Source organism: Myotis myotis, unplaced genomic scaffold, assembly GCF_014108235.1.
Source record: "Myotis myotis isolate mMyoMyo1 unplaced genomic scaffold, mMyoMyo1.p scaffold_m19_p_3, whole genome shotgun sequence".
NCBI lineage: Eukaryota > Metazoa > Chordata > Mammalia > Chiroptera > Vespertilionidae > Myotis > Myotis myotis.
This window is the reverse complement of record NW_023416335.1, coordinates 203,727,786-203,747,497: the sequence shown is the minus strand read 5'-3', so window position 1 is coordinate 203,747,497 and position 19,712 is coordinate 203,727,786. Positions and strand designations below refer to the sequence as shown.

Sequence of the window (19,712 nt, the reverse complement as noted above, 5' to 3'; positions counted from 1 at the left end):
GAATAGGTTTTGCTTTTTCCTAACCATGGATTTTGTGTAGTAGGCACTTCTACTGCCTTGAAAAAAAAAAAAAGATACAAAAAACTATCTTTATAGATTTCTCTTCGTTTTCACAGAGCTTTCTCTCTGGGCTCTGTTCTTCCCCAGTCTCCTTGGCTGGTGCCTCTCGGGGAGCCTTGCAAATGGCTGTGGCCCTGGCACAATAAGGGCTCTGAAAAGTAAAGAAGGAAGGCATCCCCCCAGGCGCATTTTTAAAAAATATATAGTTTTACTAGAGGCCCAGTGCACGAAATTTGCGCACTGGGGGGAGCAGGGGATCCCTCAGCTTGGCCTGCACCCTTTTGCGTTCTGGGACCCTCTGGGGATGTCCACCTGCTGGCTTAGGGGAGCAGGCCTAAGACGGCAGTCAGACATCCCTCTCGCAGTACGGGACCCCTTGCTCCGTACTGCTCGCTCCTGCTTACCTCTCAGCTCGCTGCTTCTTAGCACTGCTGCGGAGGTGGGAAAGGCTCCCACCACTACCGCTGTGCTTGCCAGCCATGAGCCCGGCTTCTGGCTGAGCAGTGCTTCCCCTGTAGAAGTTCACTGACCACCAGGGGATCACCCCCTGATGATCAGTGCACATCATAGCGACTGGTCATTCTGCAGTTCAGTCGATTTGTATATTAGGCTTTTATTATATAGGATTGATTTCAGAGCAGAAGGGAAAGGGAGATAGAAACATCAATGATGAGAGAGAATCATGGATCGGCTGCCTCCTACATGCCCCCTACTAGGGATCAAGTCCACAACCTGGGCATGTGCCCTTGACCAGAATCGAACCCAGGACCCTTCAGTCCACAGGCTGATGCTCTATCCACTGAACCAGGCACACTTTTGTCCCCTACGTTCACATGGTTTTCCATTCACTTTACCAAACACCTAGTATTATTTTCTTCTCACCGTCCCCAAGGCCCTGTCCCTGTACCTGTCTACACATGTCTGCTCCAAGCCCAAGAATCAAAGTTGACTTTGTTATTGGTGGAACGGGGTTCTTGGCGTGCCGCTGGAATAAGAATTTCAGGAGGCCCCCACGGGAGGATGAGATATTGTAGAAAGCTTTATTTCTGTGGACTTGCACCCCTGAGTTCCCCCTCGTCCCGCCGTGAAAGGAGCGTAGCTGTGGTTTCAGCAGGGCTAAGGTCAGAGCCAGTGTCCAGAGCTTCCGCTCCATGTTGGAGCAGTGTCCAGTCCAGCATCAGCCTGACTGTTTGTGTCCCTGCTGCAGCCCGTTCGTCCATTGCATGTGGTGTCCCCATGGCCACATGGTTACGGAGGGAACACGGCAAGTGCAAGGAAACCAGAGCAAAGCCAAAGGAACCAGAGAGCCAAGAGCGAGAAAGTTCCTTTGTGTAGGGGGTTATGTGTTCCCAAGCTTTCCCAGACTTGCATTAGCCCCACCCCTTCCAGCCAATGATTTCTGTTCTCAGGTTTGACTGACAGGCACCTTTTCTGTGTCACCCCAGCTTCACTGTGGGTGTGCCTCTCTCCCCAGTGATCTGTGGGGAATGGGCCGGTGTTCCCCGGGGAGTGTGAAATTGCATCTTCCTGGTGAAGCTGCCCAAATGGCCGTGCTGTAATGTCTGGCCTCCCTCTGCTCCTTTTCTGTTATCAATAACTAGCTAGTTACAGTGGTATCAGTTGGACCTCTGGAGCCTCCATTCCTTCATCAGAAGAATGGGGAGAAGGTGCACAGGGCTGTTGGGAGAATTCTGGAGAGTGTCTGGGGCATGGCAATGAGTCAGATAATTGCGGTTATCATGACTCTTGAGTTTACTGCTTGTTTTAACGCTCCTCGTAACTCACGGCCTAGGTTTGGCTCCATCTTCTGTGGCTGGTCACTGCCTCAGGAGCTCAGCAGAGCTCTTTATCTTTCCTGAGAGGAGGAGAGGGAGAGCAGTTTTGAGCTGGAAGGGAATCCTTAAATCATTTAACATCATCTTCACCACCCTGTTGAAAAGAAAAGGTGTATTTTGGGACGTGACTTTCTCAGTGTCACTCACTCGATTAGAAGCAGACAAAGACCAGAGCCAGCCAGGCAAGTGGTTTTATGCCCATCTGGTCAGTAAAGGAGCTGAGGTTGGTGATCTGCCCCCCGTTACACCGTGATTTGGGCTCAGGCTGGTTGACCAAGTGCCCGTGGGGGAGGCAGAGCCCCCCTGGAGGGCGGGTGGAGGATGCGCAGATGGGCCCGGGTCCCCGTGGCTCACCTTCCTGTCTCTCACAGGCTCCAGATGCTGGAGGCCATCTGCAAGCACTGGGAGGGGCCCATCAGCCTGGCCCTCTACCTGTCGGACGCCGAGGCCCAGCAGTTCCTCCGCTACGCGCAGGGCTCCGAGGTGCTCATGAGCCGCCACAACGTGGCCTACCACATCGTGTACAAGGAGGGCCAGTTCTACCCCGTGAACCTGCTGCGCAACGTCGCCATGAAGCACGTGGGCACGCCCTACATGTTCCTGTCCGACATCGACTTCCTGCCCATGTACGGGCTCTATGAGTACCTCAGGTGAGGGCCCGTGGGCACAGGCGCGTCTGCCAGGACCACACCCACCCCTGGGCTGCCCCCGGGTCTCCTTTTTCCTGGTGAACAGATTGGAAGGAAGCCCAGTTTGCCTCCTGAGATGTTAGGGGCAGAGCGTGGTCTCGAAAGCATCTCTTTTGCCCCCCAGTTTAACGTTCTTTTTTTTAGCTCCTGTGAAAACCCCGTTCCTCGCCCGGTTTGGGGGTCAGACTTCCTTCATCCAATCATTCTAGAAAGGTCACGGCCTCATCTGTGGAACAAATCAAAGTGATGCTGGTGGCTAACCCCTCGTGGGGTCCTTGTTGAGAGGCAGGCACTGTTCTGAGTGAGTGACACGCAGGGTTTCGTCCCCTCCCCTTCGGTGCCTGCCATGGGTTCTAACTACTATCTTCATCTTCCCAATGGGAGGCTGCGGGAGTGAGACGCAGGCTGTTAGTTTGGGGTTCCACACCAGGCAATGCGGGGGCCGGGGCTCAGTGCGGGGTGGGGGGTTGGGGTGGGGAGTCATTTGACTCCGGGCACTGTGCTCACTCACCTCCACAGCTGCCTCTCTGCCTCTCCAGTGAGTCTTCCACCCTCGCCCCGCATGGGGTGGGCGGGTGGGGGGAGGTCAGGCATTGGGGGCTGGAGATACTGAGCTCGTGAAAGGCATAGATGGCCGTGTGGGAGCGACATTTATTAGGAACAGCAATCTGAACTGAAGGGACTGTAGAATCCATTCAGCCCTGAAGTCCCCCCATGAGAAAGCTAAACTCACAAGGTGTAGATGGTCAAACATTTGAGTCCTTTATCACTGTCATTTGTCAACATGAATTATCTCCGCTACCGAGTGAGTGCTTGCCTGGGCCCAGGCTCCATGAGAGGTGTTTGCACATATTAATTACCCGCTGGATCACACCTCAAGTCCAAAAGGCAGGCGTGGCGAGACCCCCCCCGCCCTTTGCCACTGGAACAGTGAGGCTCGGGGAAGCTAGTCATCCACCCAAGTTCACACAGCGGCTCTAGGACTTGAACCTGCATCTGTTGGCCTCCAGGTCTGCAGGCTGCCCTGTGTCAGTTCCTGTCTGATGCACTGGGGTCCCTGGCTGTCCCAGGTGCAGCCAGAGCTGCGCTCTCACCCTCCCTTCCTCTGTGTGTGTATGTGAGTGTCTGTCTGTCCGTCTCTCTCTGCGTCTCTCAGTCTCTCTGCCTTCCTGTCTCTGTCACTCTTAAAAGAGCTTCCAAAAGAGTTGAAACGGTTTGCAGTGAGGCTGGCGTGTGGGTGATGCGGGCGCCGTCCTGCCCTGCTCTCTGGAAGGCAGCGTGTTCTCTGTCCACTCTGCAGCGGGTTTGCTTCAGGGCTGTCTTGGGGTTCAGAGCTTCAGCCCCGCCCCTTGAGCAGGAGGAGCCCCCTTCCAGCCTCTCCGTTAAGAACGGCAGCGTGAGCGACCTCGGGGCAGCATGACCCTCCTTCCGGGAGGACGGGCGGCATCTTCCCGAAGAGCATGCGCCCTGGTCCAGAGCCCTGTGAACCCCAACTCCTGACTCCGGGGGGGCACTGGGAATGGGGCTGTGCTGCTGCGGCTGGGCCTGGAATCCCAGTGTGTGGAGTGAGGGCGCCCCCGTGTGGCCAGACAGAGCTGCAGCCCCTGGTTTCTGTGGCTTCTGCTGCTGGGCAGTTTGCAGGAGGACCGCTCTGGGGGGCAGGCAGGGCCCCCAAAGGACCAGACGGTGGGAACAAAGTAGAGAGAGGCTTCAGGACCACAGCCCATCCTCCACCCTCTGGGGCTCCACGGGAAGGGGGACCCCACCTTAAAAGCCTGCGTTCTCTACTCTCCCCGTCCAAGCACTATTTTATTACTTTGCCTCATGGCATCATGCTTTGAAAGACATCGCACGTGTGCTGTGTGTTTGTATGCTGCCTTCCTGTGTTGTGTGGATCAAAGACATTGCTAACACTAATCGAGGCCGTGCTCAATGCGAGGCGCCCAGTGTGCCCACTAAGTAACACTTACTTCACGCAGCGTCGCCTGGCGTTGTCGTTGGCCGTGGCCACCGGGTCACGGTGCGTGTGGTTCAGGGGTTCTGAAATATTGCCCAGTGCTCCTAAGACTCCACTCCTGTCTTCATGGGCCCCCTCTCAGACAGCTGGTGTCTCTCCACTTTTATTGTGGAGTTATTGTCGGGGGGTAGGGGGGATGGGGCCAGGGGGCAGGGGAGGAGAGCAGGGCCAAGGGCTTCATAGTTTTTGAGAGGAGCTAGAAATGTGGATTTTCATGTTTTCGTTTTTAATGTTGACAATAATTCTTTAAAAAGACATCTTGTTGAACAAGACCAACCTATCTCCAGGCTGAATGGCACCTCCCGCCCTCACTCCAGACTACCAGGGTGTGACCTCTGACCTAGAGAATTCCTTGGCAACAGACTTTCGAGAATCGGGAAGGAATGTGATTCTATCGGAGGCCCCACAGAAGCATGCAGTGTCCTTCTCAGAGAAAGATAAACGTATTGACCTGCCGCTGGTTTAAGGAAAAAGATTCCCGTTGAGTGGGACGGATTCGTTTCTGATGCAAACACTGAAAGTGGATGTGCTTCGTGACCGGCCTGGGAGCGTTGGTTTGGGATGAGGTTGAGGATACTGTTGGCTGAGGAGGGCGTGGACGCCAGTGAGGCCAGGGGATGCCCCTAGAGACTGACTTCCCCCGTGTGGGTTTGCAACAAGATGCTCTGCCCAATCACTGTGGAAATATTAATATTAAAACCATAGTTACAATGTATCGAGCCCTGATCATGTGCCAGCAACCCTGCCAGCTGCTTCGTGTGTATTCTCTCTATTCTTCACACCTGCTTGTGAGGTCAGTGCTATCACAGGTGACCAGACGGAGGCCCGGAGAGGTAGACCTGTGTCCAGGAGGCAGCTGGCCTGCCCTCTGTGACAGCTGCCCATGATGGAAGGGGCCAGGTCACTCTGAAACCCCAGGATACAGGGCAGGCTGATGTGCAGCCCTCTGATTGGACCCCCAGACACTTACCTCACCCTTTTGGGGAGCCGACTTGGGCACCAAAAAAAGTTCAGCATCATAGCTCCCTAAGCCGTTGCTTGGCAACCAGCTAATATTACAACAAAAACAAACAAACAGATCCATTGGAAAATAATGAAGGCAGTTAGATGCAGGGACATAGCCACAGAGCTTCACTAAAATCTCTCTCCTGCCCCTTCACCTTGATTTCTGGAGAAAGACGTGCCACTGTTAGTCTTGGTTTCGGAAATGTCGCATGGAATCCGGCGGGGCCGCAGCAGCCCTGCTTTGAGTTCAGGTTCGGGCACCGGTACCCAGTGTGTGACTTGAGGCGGCTTCGTCTCCCCAACCCTCTGTTTACTGGAGTAATAAAGGGGCGAGTAATAGCCCCTGGGGGGGTGTAGCAGGTGCCCATCGGAGTGAGTTTTCTGTCCTTGGGCCTCTCACAGCATGCGGCATCAAACGTCTTTGCCAGGCCCCCACCCCCAACCCGGCCACCGTGAGTGCAGCCCGGCTCACTCCGTATCACCATCTCCATTTTCTTTCTTACAAAATGAGAAACTGTATGCTCATGTTCGTTCAAGGAAATACTTAGTAAGCACTTACTGTGCGCCCGGCAGCAACAGTGCTGCGTCCCTCAGACCTGCATTTAATGCTGCGGACTCCTTACTCAGCCCCTGCTTGACCTGGACCAGGGCCCCTAGCCTCTCCAGCTGTCTCCCTCTGTGAAACGGGGATCACATCACTCCTTCCCTCTGGGGGTCCTGGGGAGAGGAAGTGAAATAGCACGCGGAGAGCACCTACCACGGGCCTGGGCGTTCCTCATTCCAGGAACATGCATCGCAGGTGTGTCTGCGTGGCCGGCTCTATTCTAGGCCCTGGGGGTTCCTGCACTCAGGGTTCACGTTCTGGGGGGCGCTCCAGCTGGAAGCCCTGGGCTATTCTTGTCACCAGTACGGACACAGAGAAAGGATCCAGGGGCCCAGGTGACCCAGCGTCGTGGGCCGTGGGCAGGGAAGGCCCCGAGGACAGGTGATGGGACTCCGGCTTGAAGCACGGACAGGTGTAAAGGCAGAAGTACCCAGGCACGTTTGAGGAATGATCCAGAACAGCAAAGGGATCGCCGGTGGGAAGCCCACGCTGCCCTCTGCAGGGCACCAGGCAAGCTTCTCGCCGCCTGCACTCCCCGTGCAGAACCCTCACCCTTGTTCGGGGCCTGACGCTGAACCGTCTCTGCTGTGCCCCGCAGACGGTGCCCGGCTTTCCAGGGGCAGAGGCTGGGCAGGGTCTGTTCCGAGCTGTCCGGGAGCAACAGTCAGCGTTACTCTGCTCCTCGGAGGACGCCTCGCCGCCCTCCCGTCCCGTGTCCCCACTCCGCACGGTGCTCTGTGAGTCCTTGTGGAATGAGCACAGGAGTCTGAGCAAGGCCGGCAGGGGCGGCACCGAGCACGGCCAGCTGGCTGCCTGCCATCGCAGGTGGCGTTTCCTTAGGTTAGTTCAGCGTTTCAATCCTCCCGTACGTAACTCCCAGTGTTGCTTGCGCACTTACTGTGTGCCAGGCACTGTTGCAAGCACTTTCGCAGTATGGGGTCATTGAACCTCACAATTCACTTTACAGATGAGGAGGATTAGCTACGTCCCCTGCCCACAGGCACAGCGTCACCAAGCGGACACCTAGCTTACCCGGGTCTATCCAGAGGGTCCCATGCTTGCCCTGTGGACCGACCCAGCTGCCTGGTGGGCCCGTCTCCATCTTCCCCATGACGGCCATGTCGTCATCACAGATGGTCTCTATCAAGTGTGTTCTGTGCGTTAGAGCACAGCCTCAGCCCCTCCGTGAGACAATCCATTTAATCCTCACAAATCCCGAAGTCCAGGCACTAACCCTGCTCCCGGCCCTGGAGAGAACCGTGGCACAGAGGGGTCACCTGCCCAGGGTGCCGCTGGGGAGTGTCCAGGAAGACATGACTCTGGGCCGTCGGCCCCCTGAGCCGCCTTCCTCACTGAGGAGCTCTGGCTGCCCAGGACCTGAGGCCGCACAACACATAGCGCCCACAAAGAGGCGGCTCCCCGAAGCTCTGCCACAGCCACTGGCCGTGAACATGGGACAGCGGGATAATGGAATGGGGGGATGTTGGTAATACAGAGGCAATGGAGAGAGTACCCGGCTCAGAGCGTGGCACCGTGCACTACGGCTCTTTTCTCCCGTAATGACCCCAGAGCTCCTGCCCACTGTCTCTTTCCTTCTCGCCCTCCTGACGGGCAGGCTCTGCCTGGAGGTATTCACGCCATGGAGGCCGGAGCAGGACCCCGCGGGGCTCTGCCCCTCTCCGACCTCACCCGTTCTGCGTGGGTTTCCGGTGGACAGCCGTGTCCCCCTCATTTGCAAGGCCTGGCTGATGTCCCCACACCCTCTGTCCGCCAGGACCCCTTCCTTGGCAACTGGAACGGAATCCGAGCAAACCCTGTTCCCTGGCCTCCATTCAGGGATGTGTCTGAGAAAGGACTCGGCTGGGCTCCGCCTCCCTCCGCCGCCGCCTTCCCCTCTGCCCGAGGAGGTGGCTGAGTCCTCAGAGGCCTTCTCAGGTGACCTCCCCCGGCTCTGGGTGAAAGCCCGCTTACGTCTATACAGCTGAAGCGAGGCAGTTTAGGGGGTGAGGGGACAGCTGGGGGAATGAGGCTCCTCACAGCCTCCCTAAGTCTCACCCACACGCATGTGCACATGTACAGGCACATGCATGCACATGCATACAGGTACACACATGCATGCATGTAAGCACATTTTCTTGTAGCCGGCCCACCGATAAGCTGAGCTGGGAAAGAGGTGGAGGTTCACTTGTTAATAAGTTATTCTAAGCCAGGCACTGTGTCAGGCTCTCGAGGGATTGTCATTTCGTCTTCCAGCAGCCCTGATTGACAAGAGATAAGCAAGATCATATCATGCCCCCTTCACAGACCAGGGGCCTGTGACCAGGAGAAGTCGAGCCTGGTGCCCACGGTCACCACAGAGGGACGGGCATCGTTTGAACCTGTGCTGGCTGCTCCCAATCACTTGTATTTGCCCTGCCATCCTTTATTCCAGCAGGTTCTGAATTACTTCAGTAGATGCCGAAGGTTTCTTTTAAGAGTATTCAGTCCAAAATTGTTATAGTGAGTATATGACTACTTGGACAAGAAGCAGGGTAGTGTATCAATCCAGATTCTTCAGAAAAACAGACCAATAAGATGGATGGATGTTTGGATGGATGGATGGATGGATGGATGAGAGAGAGAGAGATATTTTAAGGAATTCTGAGGATGGGCAGGTCTGAAGTCCATACAACAGGCTGGAAACTCAGGCAGGATTCGTATGTTACCATCTTGAGACAAAATGGAAAGCTCAGTTTTTGCTCTTTAGGTGTGCAACTGATTGAATGAGGCCCACCCACATTATTGAGGGTAAAGTCAACTTACTGTAAATGTTAATTCATCCACAAAATACCTCACAGCAATGTCTGGGCGAATGTTTGACCAAACAGCTGGGCGCCACAGCCTAGCCCAGCTGACACATACAGTTAACCTCGGTAGGCATCAATCACTGTGTGGTCAGAGATGACAAGCAGACAGCCATGCCGGCCTGGAGACCCAGGGGCCAGTGGTCTGAGCGGGGAGGCAGAATAAGGTACCATGGTCATGGCCCAAAGGGATGCTGAGAGAGAGCCAGGGACTGGTGGCAGCACTGCAGTACAGCAGTGACCACGGTCTGCCATGCGCCAGGTGTGCCAGGCCGTACGTACGTGACGTTGACCATGTTCAGTCCCCACAGCAGCGCCAGGAGGGAGATGGGATCGCCCCGTTTTGGGGAAAAGGAACCTGAGGTCGTGAGAAGCTAAGTTACTTGGCCATAAAGCGACAGACCAGGATTCAGGTTCTGTCCGTGTTTATTACAAGCCTCGTGCTCTGTGGCCCTCTCCCTAGACCTTTCTCCCTTTCCAAGTGACAGCCACAGAGCTGGGAACTGGCAGACACATCCAGGAGAGAGAGGAGGGGACTCGAAGGAGCAGAGCAGGCCAGGCTTGGCCAGGAGTGGATGAGAGGATGGAAACTTCCCACTCTCCAGCACGTGGGTACCAGTAGCCCTGGGTGCAGGCTGCAAGGGGAGGGTCGCTCTAGATTAAAGGTTCAGGGTCTGGAGGAGGCAAGGGATTGAGGAGTCACAGAGATGGGACTCAAATGCCCACATTGGTCATTGTGTCATCAGCTTATGTCCAGCTGCTCCTGTGTGGCCAGCCCAGTGGACCCAGCTGCTGGGCTCGAGCCCTGAGCAGCCTTGGAGACCTGCCTACCCTACTTGGCTCTGGCAGGCCATGTGTTGTGAAGTGGGAGAGGGTCCCCAGCCCTGCCCTCCATTCAGTCTCCAGGGAGACTCCGCTTTCCGGCTCAGAAACCACAGTTCTCGTCTGGACTCCAGGGAGGATCGGCAAGCTGCCTGGCCTCCCTGGGCCTCGGTTTCTCCAAATGTGAACCCAGAGGCTGACTTGGGCTTTCTCTCCGGCACCTCCCTTTGCCGACCACCTCCCCGCCCTCACGTGGGGACGGCCATCGCTGGGCATCACCGGGCCCCTGACTCTCCCGCCCTCTCTTGGCAGGAAGTCTGTCATCCAGCTGGACCTCGCCAATTCCAAGAAGGCGATGATCGTCCCCGCGTTCGAGACGCTGCGCTACCGGCTCTCCTTCCCCAAGTCCAAGGCGGAGCTGCTGTCGATGCTGGACATGGGGACTCTCTTCACCTTCAGGTGAGTGGCCCCCACGCTGGCCCCTGGGGTGCCCAGAGCTCTCCTCGATTCCGGAGACCCACACGCCAGAGCTGTTGGTCCAGAAGTCTGTGGCTGACCTCAGACCATATTAAGGCCAAAGAAAGCACCACGGGCTCCAGGCGGGGTCCTTGGAATATGCTCTCTCTTCCCCGTGCCCGGTGCTTTGTTTCGGACGTGGGTGATGGGCATTATGTGTCCAGATGGGAGGGTGGGAAGGCTGTAGGGAGTTCAGCTGATTCTTGCTGACTCAGTTTAGCCGCCTGCCTCCTGGCCTTGAATTCGCTCTTTTATTTGTGTGTGCATGCATTCACTTGGTAAGTGGGTTTTATCCTGTCAGCACCATGGGCGCTGCCTCCCTCATCCTTTTTTGGCGAGTGCATAATAAATACTAACTTACACCATTGTTGAATGAGCAATGTCTATTGCTGAATAACAAATCATCACGCACTTAAAAGCTTGAAACAATAGAAACGTATTGTAGCACCGTCTCTAGGAGTGAGAAGTCCAGACACAGAAAAGCTGAATGTTCTGCTCAGGTGCCACCTGGCTCAGGTGTGGGCGAGGCTGCACGTGGTCCTCCTCCAGGCTTCCTGGTTGTCGGTGGAATTCTGTGTCCTGAGATTGTAGGACTGAGGTCCCCATTTCCCAGCTGGTTCTCTACCATGTGGCCCCCAGAGGCAGCTGACACATGGTTCTTTGCTTTCTCTGGAGCCAGATCTAAAGGCTCACAGGATTCGGGCTGGCTCACCCCAGGAACCTCCCTTTCAATTAATTCAAGGTTAACTGATTAGTAACCTTAATCACACCTACAAAGATCCCCCTTGCCATAGGAAGTAACACCATCACAGGGGTGATATATCCACAGGATCTACCTCGAGAGGGAGGACATTTTAGAAAGGTAATGTCGCGAGGGTCACCTTAGCCCTCAGCCCTCCACCGTGGAGTAACTTGGGTAGAGGCTAGCCCGCAGTTCGTGGCTTCTCAAGTCTACAGAGCCCCCAGGAGTTCATCTGCCCTTCCACAGGGAGGGTCTCCTTGCAAGTAAAGGATGTAGATCAGTTTCCTAGGACTGTCGTAACAAAATACTACACACTGGGCAGCTCGAAACAATGGAAATTTACTCTCAGATCTGGAAGCCAGATGTGCCCGATCCAGGTGTTGGCAGGTTCCTGCTCCCACGGAAGGCACCGGAGGAGAAGCCTTCCCTGCCTCTGTCTGGCTCATGGTGGCTGCCGCCATCCTTGCTGTTCCTTGACGTGTGGGTGCCTCGCTTCAGTCCTGCCTTGTCTTCCTGCGGCCGCCTTCCCCGTGGATCCCTGTAGTCAGGTCACCTTTTCTTACAAGGACACCACCCTGACCCAGGGTGGCCTCATCCTAATGTGATCACACCTGCAGAGACCCTCTTTCCAAAGAGGCCGCATCCACAGGTCCTGGGTGGGCACTGAGCCTATCTCCTGGGGCAGACACAGTTCAGCCCCCGGCAAGGACTGTCTCAGCACCCACCTCTTCCTCCTCTCAGTCGCAGCCCTGGAGAGCTCAGCTTCCTTCCTCCCACTCAGCGCTCTTCTCCCTGTGTCCCAGGTACCACGTGTGGACAAAAGGCCACGCGCCCACCAACTTCGCCAAGTGGCGGACCGCCACCACGCCTTACCGGGTCGAGTGGGAGGCCGATTTCGAGCCGTACGTGGTCGTGAGACGGGACTGCCCCGAGTACGACCGGAGGTTTGTGGGCTTTGGCTGGAACAAGGTGGCTCACATCATGGAACTGGACGCACAGGTGAGAGGAGTGGAATGGCGTGGACCAGAGGCGGGGGTGGGGAGGGGGGGAGCCTCGGTCTTCGAGCTGAGAGGGGCCTTGGAGATAAGAGAGCGGAGACCTGAGAGGGAAGGAGATGTGCTCAGGGACCTGGAGTGAGAATGTGGCCGTGCTAATCCTCGGGCTGTCAATTCCCAAACTATTCCTCTCTGTCCTTGGATGAGAGTTGGGTTCCAGGCCAAGACCCAGGCAAATATGGGTGTCTCGTGACAAGCCGTCTCACCCCCTCCTCCTCACTCAATCCGGTGATAAAGACAAGCAAACGATGACCTTTCCCACTCAGCCTGTGAGTCATAAATGCCACACAGCGTGCAGCTAAGGTCCAGCTGATTATTCCGCCCCATAACCAAGGGTGATGTTTTTAGGCTGTAGTTACCCATGAAACCCTTCCATTCATTCTGCCAATGCTTACCGAGCACCTGTTTCAGCAGCAGTCTCCTGCAGGCTTCTAATAGGTTAGACCAAGCCAGGGTCTGCCGATTTTTCTGCCAAGGAACAGATAGTCAGTTTTGGGGTGGGGGTCGGGGGGACTTTGTGGGTCCTAGGGTCTCAACTCTGCTCCTGTCGTTCAGTCATAGTATCTGAAGAAATGTGTATGGCCACGTTCAATAAATCTTTATTTATAAAAACACCACACAGGGAAGCCCTGGCTGGTGTGGCCCAGGTGACTGAGCATCATCCCATTCACCAAAAGATCACTGGTTTGATTCCCAGAGTCAGGGCACATCCCCAGGTTGCCGGTTGGACCCCCGGTTGGGCATGTGGAGGAGGCAACCGATCCATGGTTCTTTCTCACACAGATGTTTCTCTTACTCTCCCACTCCCTTTCCCCTCTCTCTAAAATCAATAAAAACGTATTTTTTTAAAATAAACACACAATATAGTGGGCCAGACACACTGCCGTCGGTCAACCCCCTGTTAAACAAACAAAAGCGAAATTAATCTGGTTAAGTAGGAGGATGCCTGGGCCCCTCCACCCCACCCTTTGCCTCTCCGTATGCTGTTCTCCAAGGCGCCTCCTCATGGAGCACAATGGAAGTGTTTCTCAACAAGAGCACCCCAGATTCAAGGGAAAGGATGGATGCGGGGTGCCGGCTGCCCCGGAGTCACCCCGAGCGCTCTCCAGCAGGTCCAATGCGTTTGGGGGCAGTCCCAGGAGTTTTCCATCAACATCTGGGTCTGAGAGCCCCTGGTAGAGACAGAAGGCTGTAGAACAGTGTCCATACTTAACAACGGAAAGCATGACCTGTAGTCTCCACACGTCCCATCATCCTTGGAAGGGGCCCAGCGCTGCTCCCAGACAGAAGTGTGTAGTCTGCCTGGGCTTCTGCTTGGAGGGGAAGAAATGTGGCATTCACGCAGCCAGCAGCGTGTGTGTGTGTGGGGGGGGGGGGGGGGGGGGGATGGCTCAAATAAAGCCTATTTTCCAGCACTGAGACCTGGGCTACGTGTGTTTTAGGCGATTTAGACAGAACCCTTGAAAAGTCCTCGCTTCTTTTCCTCTCTTTGCCAATAGCACACGCCAAACATGATTTTGCCCTTTCCAGCGATTTCATGAAATAACGGGGACACACCTGACGGGTAATCCAGCCACACCTGTAGGGGCAGGTGGATTGGTAGGTCTCTGTCTCCACATGAAATGTCTCAGGCAACTAAACCTTTTCTTTTCCCTCCTTTCTTTTTTTTAAAAAATGTATTTTTTATTGACTTCTGAGAGGCAAGGAGAGGGAGAGAAATGTCAGTGATGAGAGAATCATTGATCGGCTGCCTCCTGCACACCCCCTACTGGGGATCCAGCCTGCAACCCGGGCATGTGCTCTTGACCAGAATTGAACCCAGGACCCTTCAGTCCACAGGCCAACGCTCTATCCACTGAGCCACACCAGGAAGGGCTCTTTTCCCTCCTTTCTCACCATCAGCTGTCATTTCTTGCTGCCATCAGAATTCCTCCATCTGGATTTTCCCTTTCCCAGTTTATTCTGCCCTGGGCCGGGCAGCTAGATGACCAAGATTGATTAGACATTATGTCCCAAACCAGCGTACATAGATGCTGAGTGAAGGTGTGCCAAGCTCTCCTTTGAGTGGCATGTCCTAGATGTTTGTCACCTGTTTTGCTGTTCAGAGACATTTTTGTCTTTTGATCTGAGTTCCTATCTGTATCCTGTCACATAGGAGACACCATATGGGGGTGTGACTTGTAATAAGATGTGTAGGCAAGAGTTTTATTCTTGACAAAGTTCTGTCCATCAAGACGGGACTTTTTCTTTGTCCCTTCTCTGCCCCCTCCTTTGTGCTGATCTGTTGAGGCTATCGGGTCAGATCACACATCGAGTCCTGTGAGAAATCACCTAAACAGACCTCGTTTCATTGAGCAGGATAATCTCTTTCCAGAGCAGCTACACGGGCACGTGCTTACATTTATCAAGCACCTTTTATGGGCCCTGAACTCTGCCCAGCACTATGTCAACATCATTCCTCATCTTCCAAGGTCGGCATGACCACTTTCACTTTACAGCTGAGAAAACTAAGGCTCAGAGAAGCCAAGCACTTTGTCCTAAGCCAGGGGAACGCCGCCTTGGTGCTGTCCGTGGTGCTGCCCTCCTTGATCGTGTCCTGCCTCACTTCATTCATTCCCCTAGTCATTCAGTCATCCAGGTGGATTCATCGCCCGTTACCCAGGGTTCTTGCAGGTGCTCAAGCTGCTCTTGTCTCCTTCCAGGAATACGAATTCACCGTGCTTCCCAACGCCTACATGATCCACATGCCTCACGCCCCCAGCTTCGACATCACCAAGTTCCGGTCCAACAAGCAATACCGCGTCTGTCTCAAAACCCTGAAGGAAGAGTTCCAGCAGGACATGTCCCGCCGCTATGGCTTTGCTGCCCTCAAATATCTCACGGCCGAGAACAACAGCTAGCACCGCCAGGGAGAGACAGACATTCTGGCGGGGGGAGAGCCACTTGCTGTTTGGGGCCCAGCCTTGGAACTCACAATGAAGCAATGCTTTTTTCGGTTTGTTTTTATTTGTCTCTTTGGCCCAACAAGGCTGCCTATACCACAGAGATCTGGGACAAGGATCCGTCCAGGCCCGCTCTGCCCCACAACCCAGCATTCCCAGAAGGTGGGAAAACGAGCTCGTCCCCAGGGTCTCTTCCAGAATGGGACACGCAGGGGTGAGAGGGAGCCATGGGGTTATCCTACCACAAAGCCACATAACCAAGCAGGTCTGTGGAACGTTCTCGTTGCTGTTTAAGAAAAAGGAAGTGAGGGTGCTGGGCATTAGCCATCCCAGGAAATAAAGGCAAAAGGGTCTTTTCGTTCGTCAGACTTTCGTCTTTGCCCTGCCATCTAGCTGAGTACCCAAGATGAGGGCAAGCCAATGATTGGAACCAACCATCTAAAAACAAATAAATAAATACCCGCTGGGGACACTGTGTGTGGCGGGACCTGGAGGCGGGGGTGTTTGGTTCTTTGTCCTCAACGTCACTCTTGTTTTGATTTGTTTTTGTTGGGGGTGGGGGAGTGAGGCGGGTTTTGTTGATTTGTTTTGGTATGGGAATCCAAGATAGAAAATCTGACCTTTTAAGGCTCTGACGGAAAAATCAGCTGCCTCAGCCCACACCCTCTATCCACAGTGGCCCAGCAGGGAGGAGGCGAATTCAGCCAGTGGTTGAACATGGGCAGCCTTCTCCAGGGTCATCACCGAGGCCCCTGTGACCTTGAACTCCCCCCTCCCCAGAATCCCGGGGCTAAGATGGACATAGGAAAACCAACTGTTTTACAAGCGGTCACATTTTCTATGGGCAACGACTGATTCCTGGGGGAAGGGCTTCGAAGGGACTGGTTCGGTGCACGTGAAGGTGCGAGCCTCTCAGGCCTGTGGAAGGACTTCCGTAATCCGTGCGAGCGGATGCTGAAGGTGCACGTGCCCATTCGGAGCTGTTCCAGACGAGCATGTGGGCTCCTCTGTGTTCGTTCCCGCCTCACTGCGGTGGGGACGAGGTCACGACCTCAGGCTCCCGTGCGACCTGCCCAGAGGGTAGGCAGGCACCTTCACTGTTACACAGATTGAGGAGACACTGGACTTTTTACCCATTTTCTTGAATCTTCAATATTAATGTTGTGTTTACAATGATGAGAATGAGAGTCAATGCCCTCCCCTGCGGGGCGGTTTGTATTGAGTTGCGATGTGCCCAGCGAACGCTGCATTCAATAAACGGAAGTATGGACTGTTTCCTCCCGCCCCCTCCCACTCCTGTAAGAAGCTGCGGGGACACACTCAGTGTAGCCAGCAAACTTGAGAAACAGCAACTTTCCACTTCCTGTTGCTGTTTTATTTCTCTCGTCATCTGAACCTTAACCTTTTCCTCCTTCCCTGAGATTAGATTTCACTCTATCTTCTTAACCAGGGGTCCTCAAGCTTTCTAAACAGGGGGCCAGTTCACTGTCCCTCAGACCGCTGGAGGGCCGGACTATAGTTTTAAAAAAAAAACTATGAACAAATTTCTATGCACACTGCACATATCTTACTTTGAAGTAAAAAGACAAAACAGGAACAAATACAATATTTGTATTTGCATGTGGCCCACAGGCTGTAGTTTGAGGACCCCTGCTCTTAACACTCACAGCATTTTCCCATTTCCCACTTAGTTTGTGTCTGAACACAAATGCTTTAGATACCAGATGGGGGTAGCAAGGTAAATCGTGGGCATCAGTAGGAAAGTGAGCCCCCACCCCTTCGACCTGGTCGTCCTAGGACACCCATAGCAACCTGGTTTAGGAGACGGTGGGCGTGTTATATGGTCAGATGGATATTTCACTCCGATTTATTTTTTAAAAATTAGGAAAACAACTCCTAAGGCTAATTCTGAAACCAATGTAAATAAGTTTATGTGTGTGCACATATCTATCATCTACATATAGTACATATAACCTATATGCAGTATGCACATTACAAAGTCAATCCATGAATAGAGTAAAAAGTAAAACATTCCAAAAGTGTTCAAATTACATGGTAAACCCCCTTTCTCTATTGGTGTGTGGGCACCAGCTCACAGGAACTCACTCTGTGCATCCGTTTTCTTCGATGTTCAAGTGACATCACATCTGTAGCTCAATATTGATCATCATAGGAGTAATTAAGCCACCACTTAGGGCACCAGTACCTGAGAGCTGGTTGTCAAACATTGACCAGCACGCCAATGCCTTCTCTTCCCTGTGTATACACACACGGGCACTCATTCTTTCCTTTTTAGAGAAGGCCACTGTTAACAGATGTATTGATACAGCTTTTGGATTAATGACTGCCAGCTATTTGAGCTAAGTAGCACTGGTTCCTCAATGTTACAAATCTATTTTTAATTCCTTAAAGCTTTATGTTTTATATTTCTTTTCCATGGCTCCTGAATCGTACCCAGCCACCTCACTCTCACTGGCAGGCCTATGGGTTTTGTCGTGACCATATTATTCATCATCCAAACTGGGTTACCTCCGAGGATGAAGGGAGGTGCTAATTGCTTTGAGACAATAGGTACAAACTGAAGAATGGTGTAGCTTCATGGACACCGGGTTTACAAGTGCCAGAACCTGACACTACACACCAACAGGAGAAAATTCCATTTCCCCAAAGACAGGTGCCTGACACATGGAGGTTGATCTCACTTAAGGCCGGAGCTCGGATGTTGGCTGATGTCCAGGTTCCATGTGGAGGCTGAGGTCTGCAGAGCCAGCAGCGTGAATTCCCAGAACTTGCATTGGGAACAGCCGTTCATGGCCAGCCCATGTGGGGAGCTGCAGCCATTTGGACAGAGGCAATGGCTGTGGGTACCGATTCCTTCCTATCAGTTCCCTAGGGGAGAACAAGCGTATATACGGGTGACACTGGTGTTTTTCCATTGGTGTGTGTTTAAATAGCCGACGCCATCTTGGCATTCAGCTGAAAGAAAAGGTTTCTCCGTAATATTCAGAATCTAACAGAGCTAAGATGTATTGAGTAACACCACTATGTGGAAGGACCTTTTGCATGCATTAGCTCACTGAGTCCTTGTAGCCAAACAACAAAGTGGATATTACTGTTTATAGATGAGGAAACTGAGTGAGTGCTGGGAAATTAAGTAACTTCCCCAAATTCACATAGTCCCTATGTGGCAGAACCAGAATTTAAACTTAGGCCTATTTGTTTGAATCCAAAGCCACAAAGCAAGCAATGTTCCTTCCTTCCCCCAACTAAGAAAGAAACGGGTTAAATATCGGCAAACAGAAGGATAGCAAAGTTATTAGATTTCCAGACTTTTTCCTTCAACATCCATCTAATTACACACACAGTCTAGACAGCAGCCTCTCCTGTTTGCTCCAAATCTTGCTTTGCTCCTGGACTTTCTGAAAATTCATTTGAAATAGACCCGGGCAATCTCTAATCCTATTTCGACAGCGAGATCGACTCTAGGGGGCAGTAATTGATTCCCTGAAGGCTCCGGGTTACTTCCCAGATGACAGGGCCCAGGTAGAGACACTGTTTTCAGCTCCCCCTTGGACCTCAACTCAGCATCTGCCTCCAGGGATCTCTGAGTCTGTAGGGCTGGTTCAGAGAGCACATATGTGCTGAGCTGACTAATGGCTTCTTTGTACCCCATCGTGAAAGGACAGACCCTACTCTAATTCTCTTCCTTTCAAAGACTCCACTGTCTTTGAGTTAAGACTGCATTTGTGATCACCAGGCCTCTAGGGAGCTCTGTGTCGGTGGGAGAAACGTGAGGAAAATCCACTCTCTAATGTGGCATCTGCACGCCATTGGTGGAGGTGATTGGAGCCTCCATTTAGTGAACCAAGGCTTCAAGGTAGTTGGCACTTATGTGTCCTCGCCACAGCATTCTAATATAAAGAAGGTATTATTATTAAGTGAATGGAACCAGCCCTCAGAGAAATTATGTGACTCGTCCAAAATCACACAGGTTGTCCATGGAGGTGTCCGAATTTGAACCCCAATCTGGCTGACTTCAAAAACCTCTATCTTTCCACTCTATGCTGTTGTCTCCTCAGATAATACTGAAATCAGCTTGGCTACTGAGCTTGTGCACTCACATCTTCATGTAGGTCCTGGTTATATCTTTTTTCCCCTCCTTGCTTTATTAGTCCTCAGGTTAATTTCCCAATGCCATGCCATTGAAGTTTATGGAATGTCAGTTATCTGCTAAATGCATTCTAAGAAGTCTCAGACCCATGGAATCTAATGTCAGAGAGCCGCCATGGTCTTTGTCTTCATTCATTTAACATAAATGTTCTTAGTATGTGCCCTCCAATTTCAAGGGATGGTTGGTGACAACTAACAAAAAGATCATGGGGGCACCACAAAAATGTAGGGTTTCTCATTATGAATTTGGATGGAGTTGGTCATTGGTTTGTTCCAACACATACAGATAGTCTTGAGACACAACATCTTCTGGAATGAAGTTCTGGGAAGTGCTCCCAAGGCGTGGTACCAAGACCACCTGATCGGTGAGGCTGGGATGATGTCATGAAATGATTGACAGCTTGCTCAGAGC

At 53.1% G+C, this 19,712-nt stretch overlaps 1 protein-coding gene across 6 annotated transcripts in view; it reads left to right on the top strand.

The window, feature by feature from the left end:
• The window catches only part of LARGE1 (LARGE xylosyl- and glucuronyltransferase 1), a 428,233-nt gene extending 411,828 nt beyond the window's left edge, over positions 1–16,405 (top strand). For 5 of the 6 annotated variants that reach the window (XM_036297621.1, XM_036297619.1, XM_036297624.1 and 2 more), the window contains exons 12-15: positions 2,267–2,545; positions 10,188–10,334; positions 11,937–12,132; positions 14,891–16,405. In XM_036297621.1, the coding sequence (XP_036153514.1) occupies positions 2,267–2,545; positions 10,188–10,334; positions 11,937–12,132; positions 14,891–15,088 (820 nt within the window). In that variant the 3' untranslated portion in view covers positions 15,089–16,405. The remainder of the gene's footprint in view (positions 1–2,266; positions 2,546–10,187; positions 10,335–11,936; positions 12,133–14,890) is intronic. The other variant, XM_036297620.1, reaches the window with a different exon arrangement.
• Positions 16,406–19,712: the final 3,307 nt, after the last annotated feature.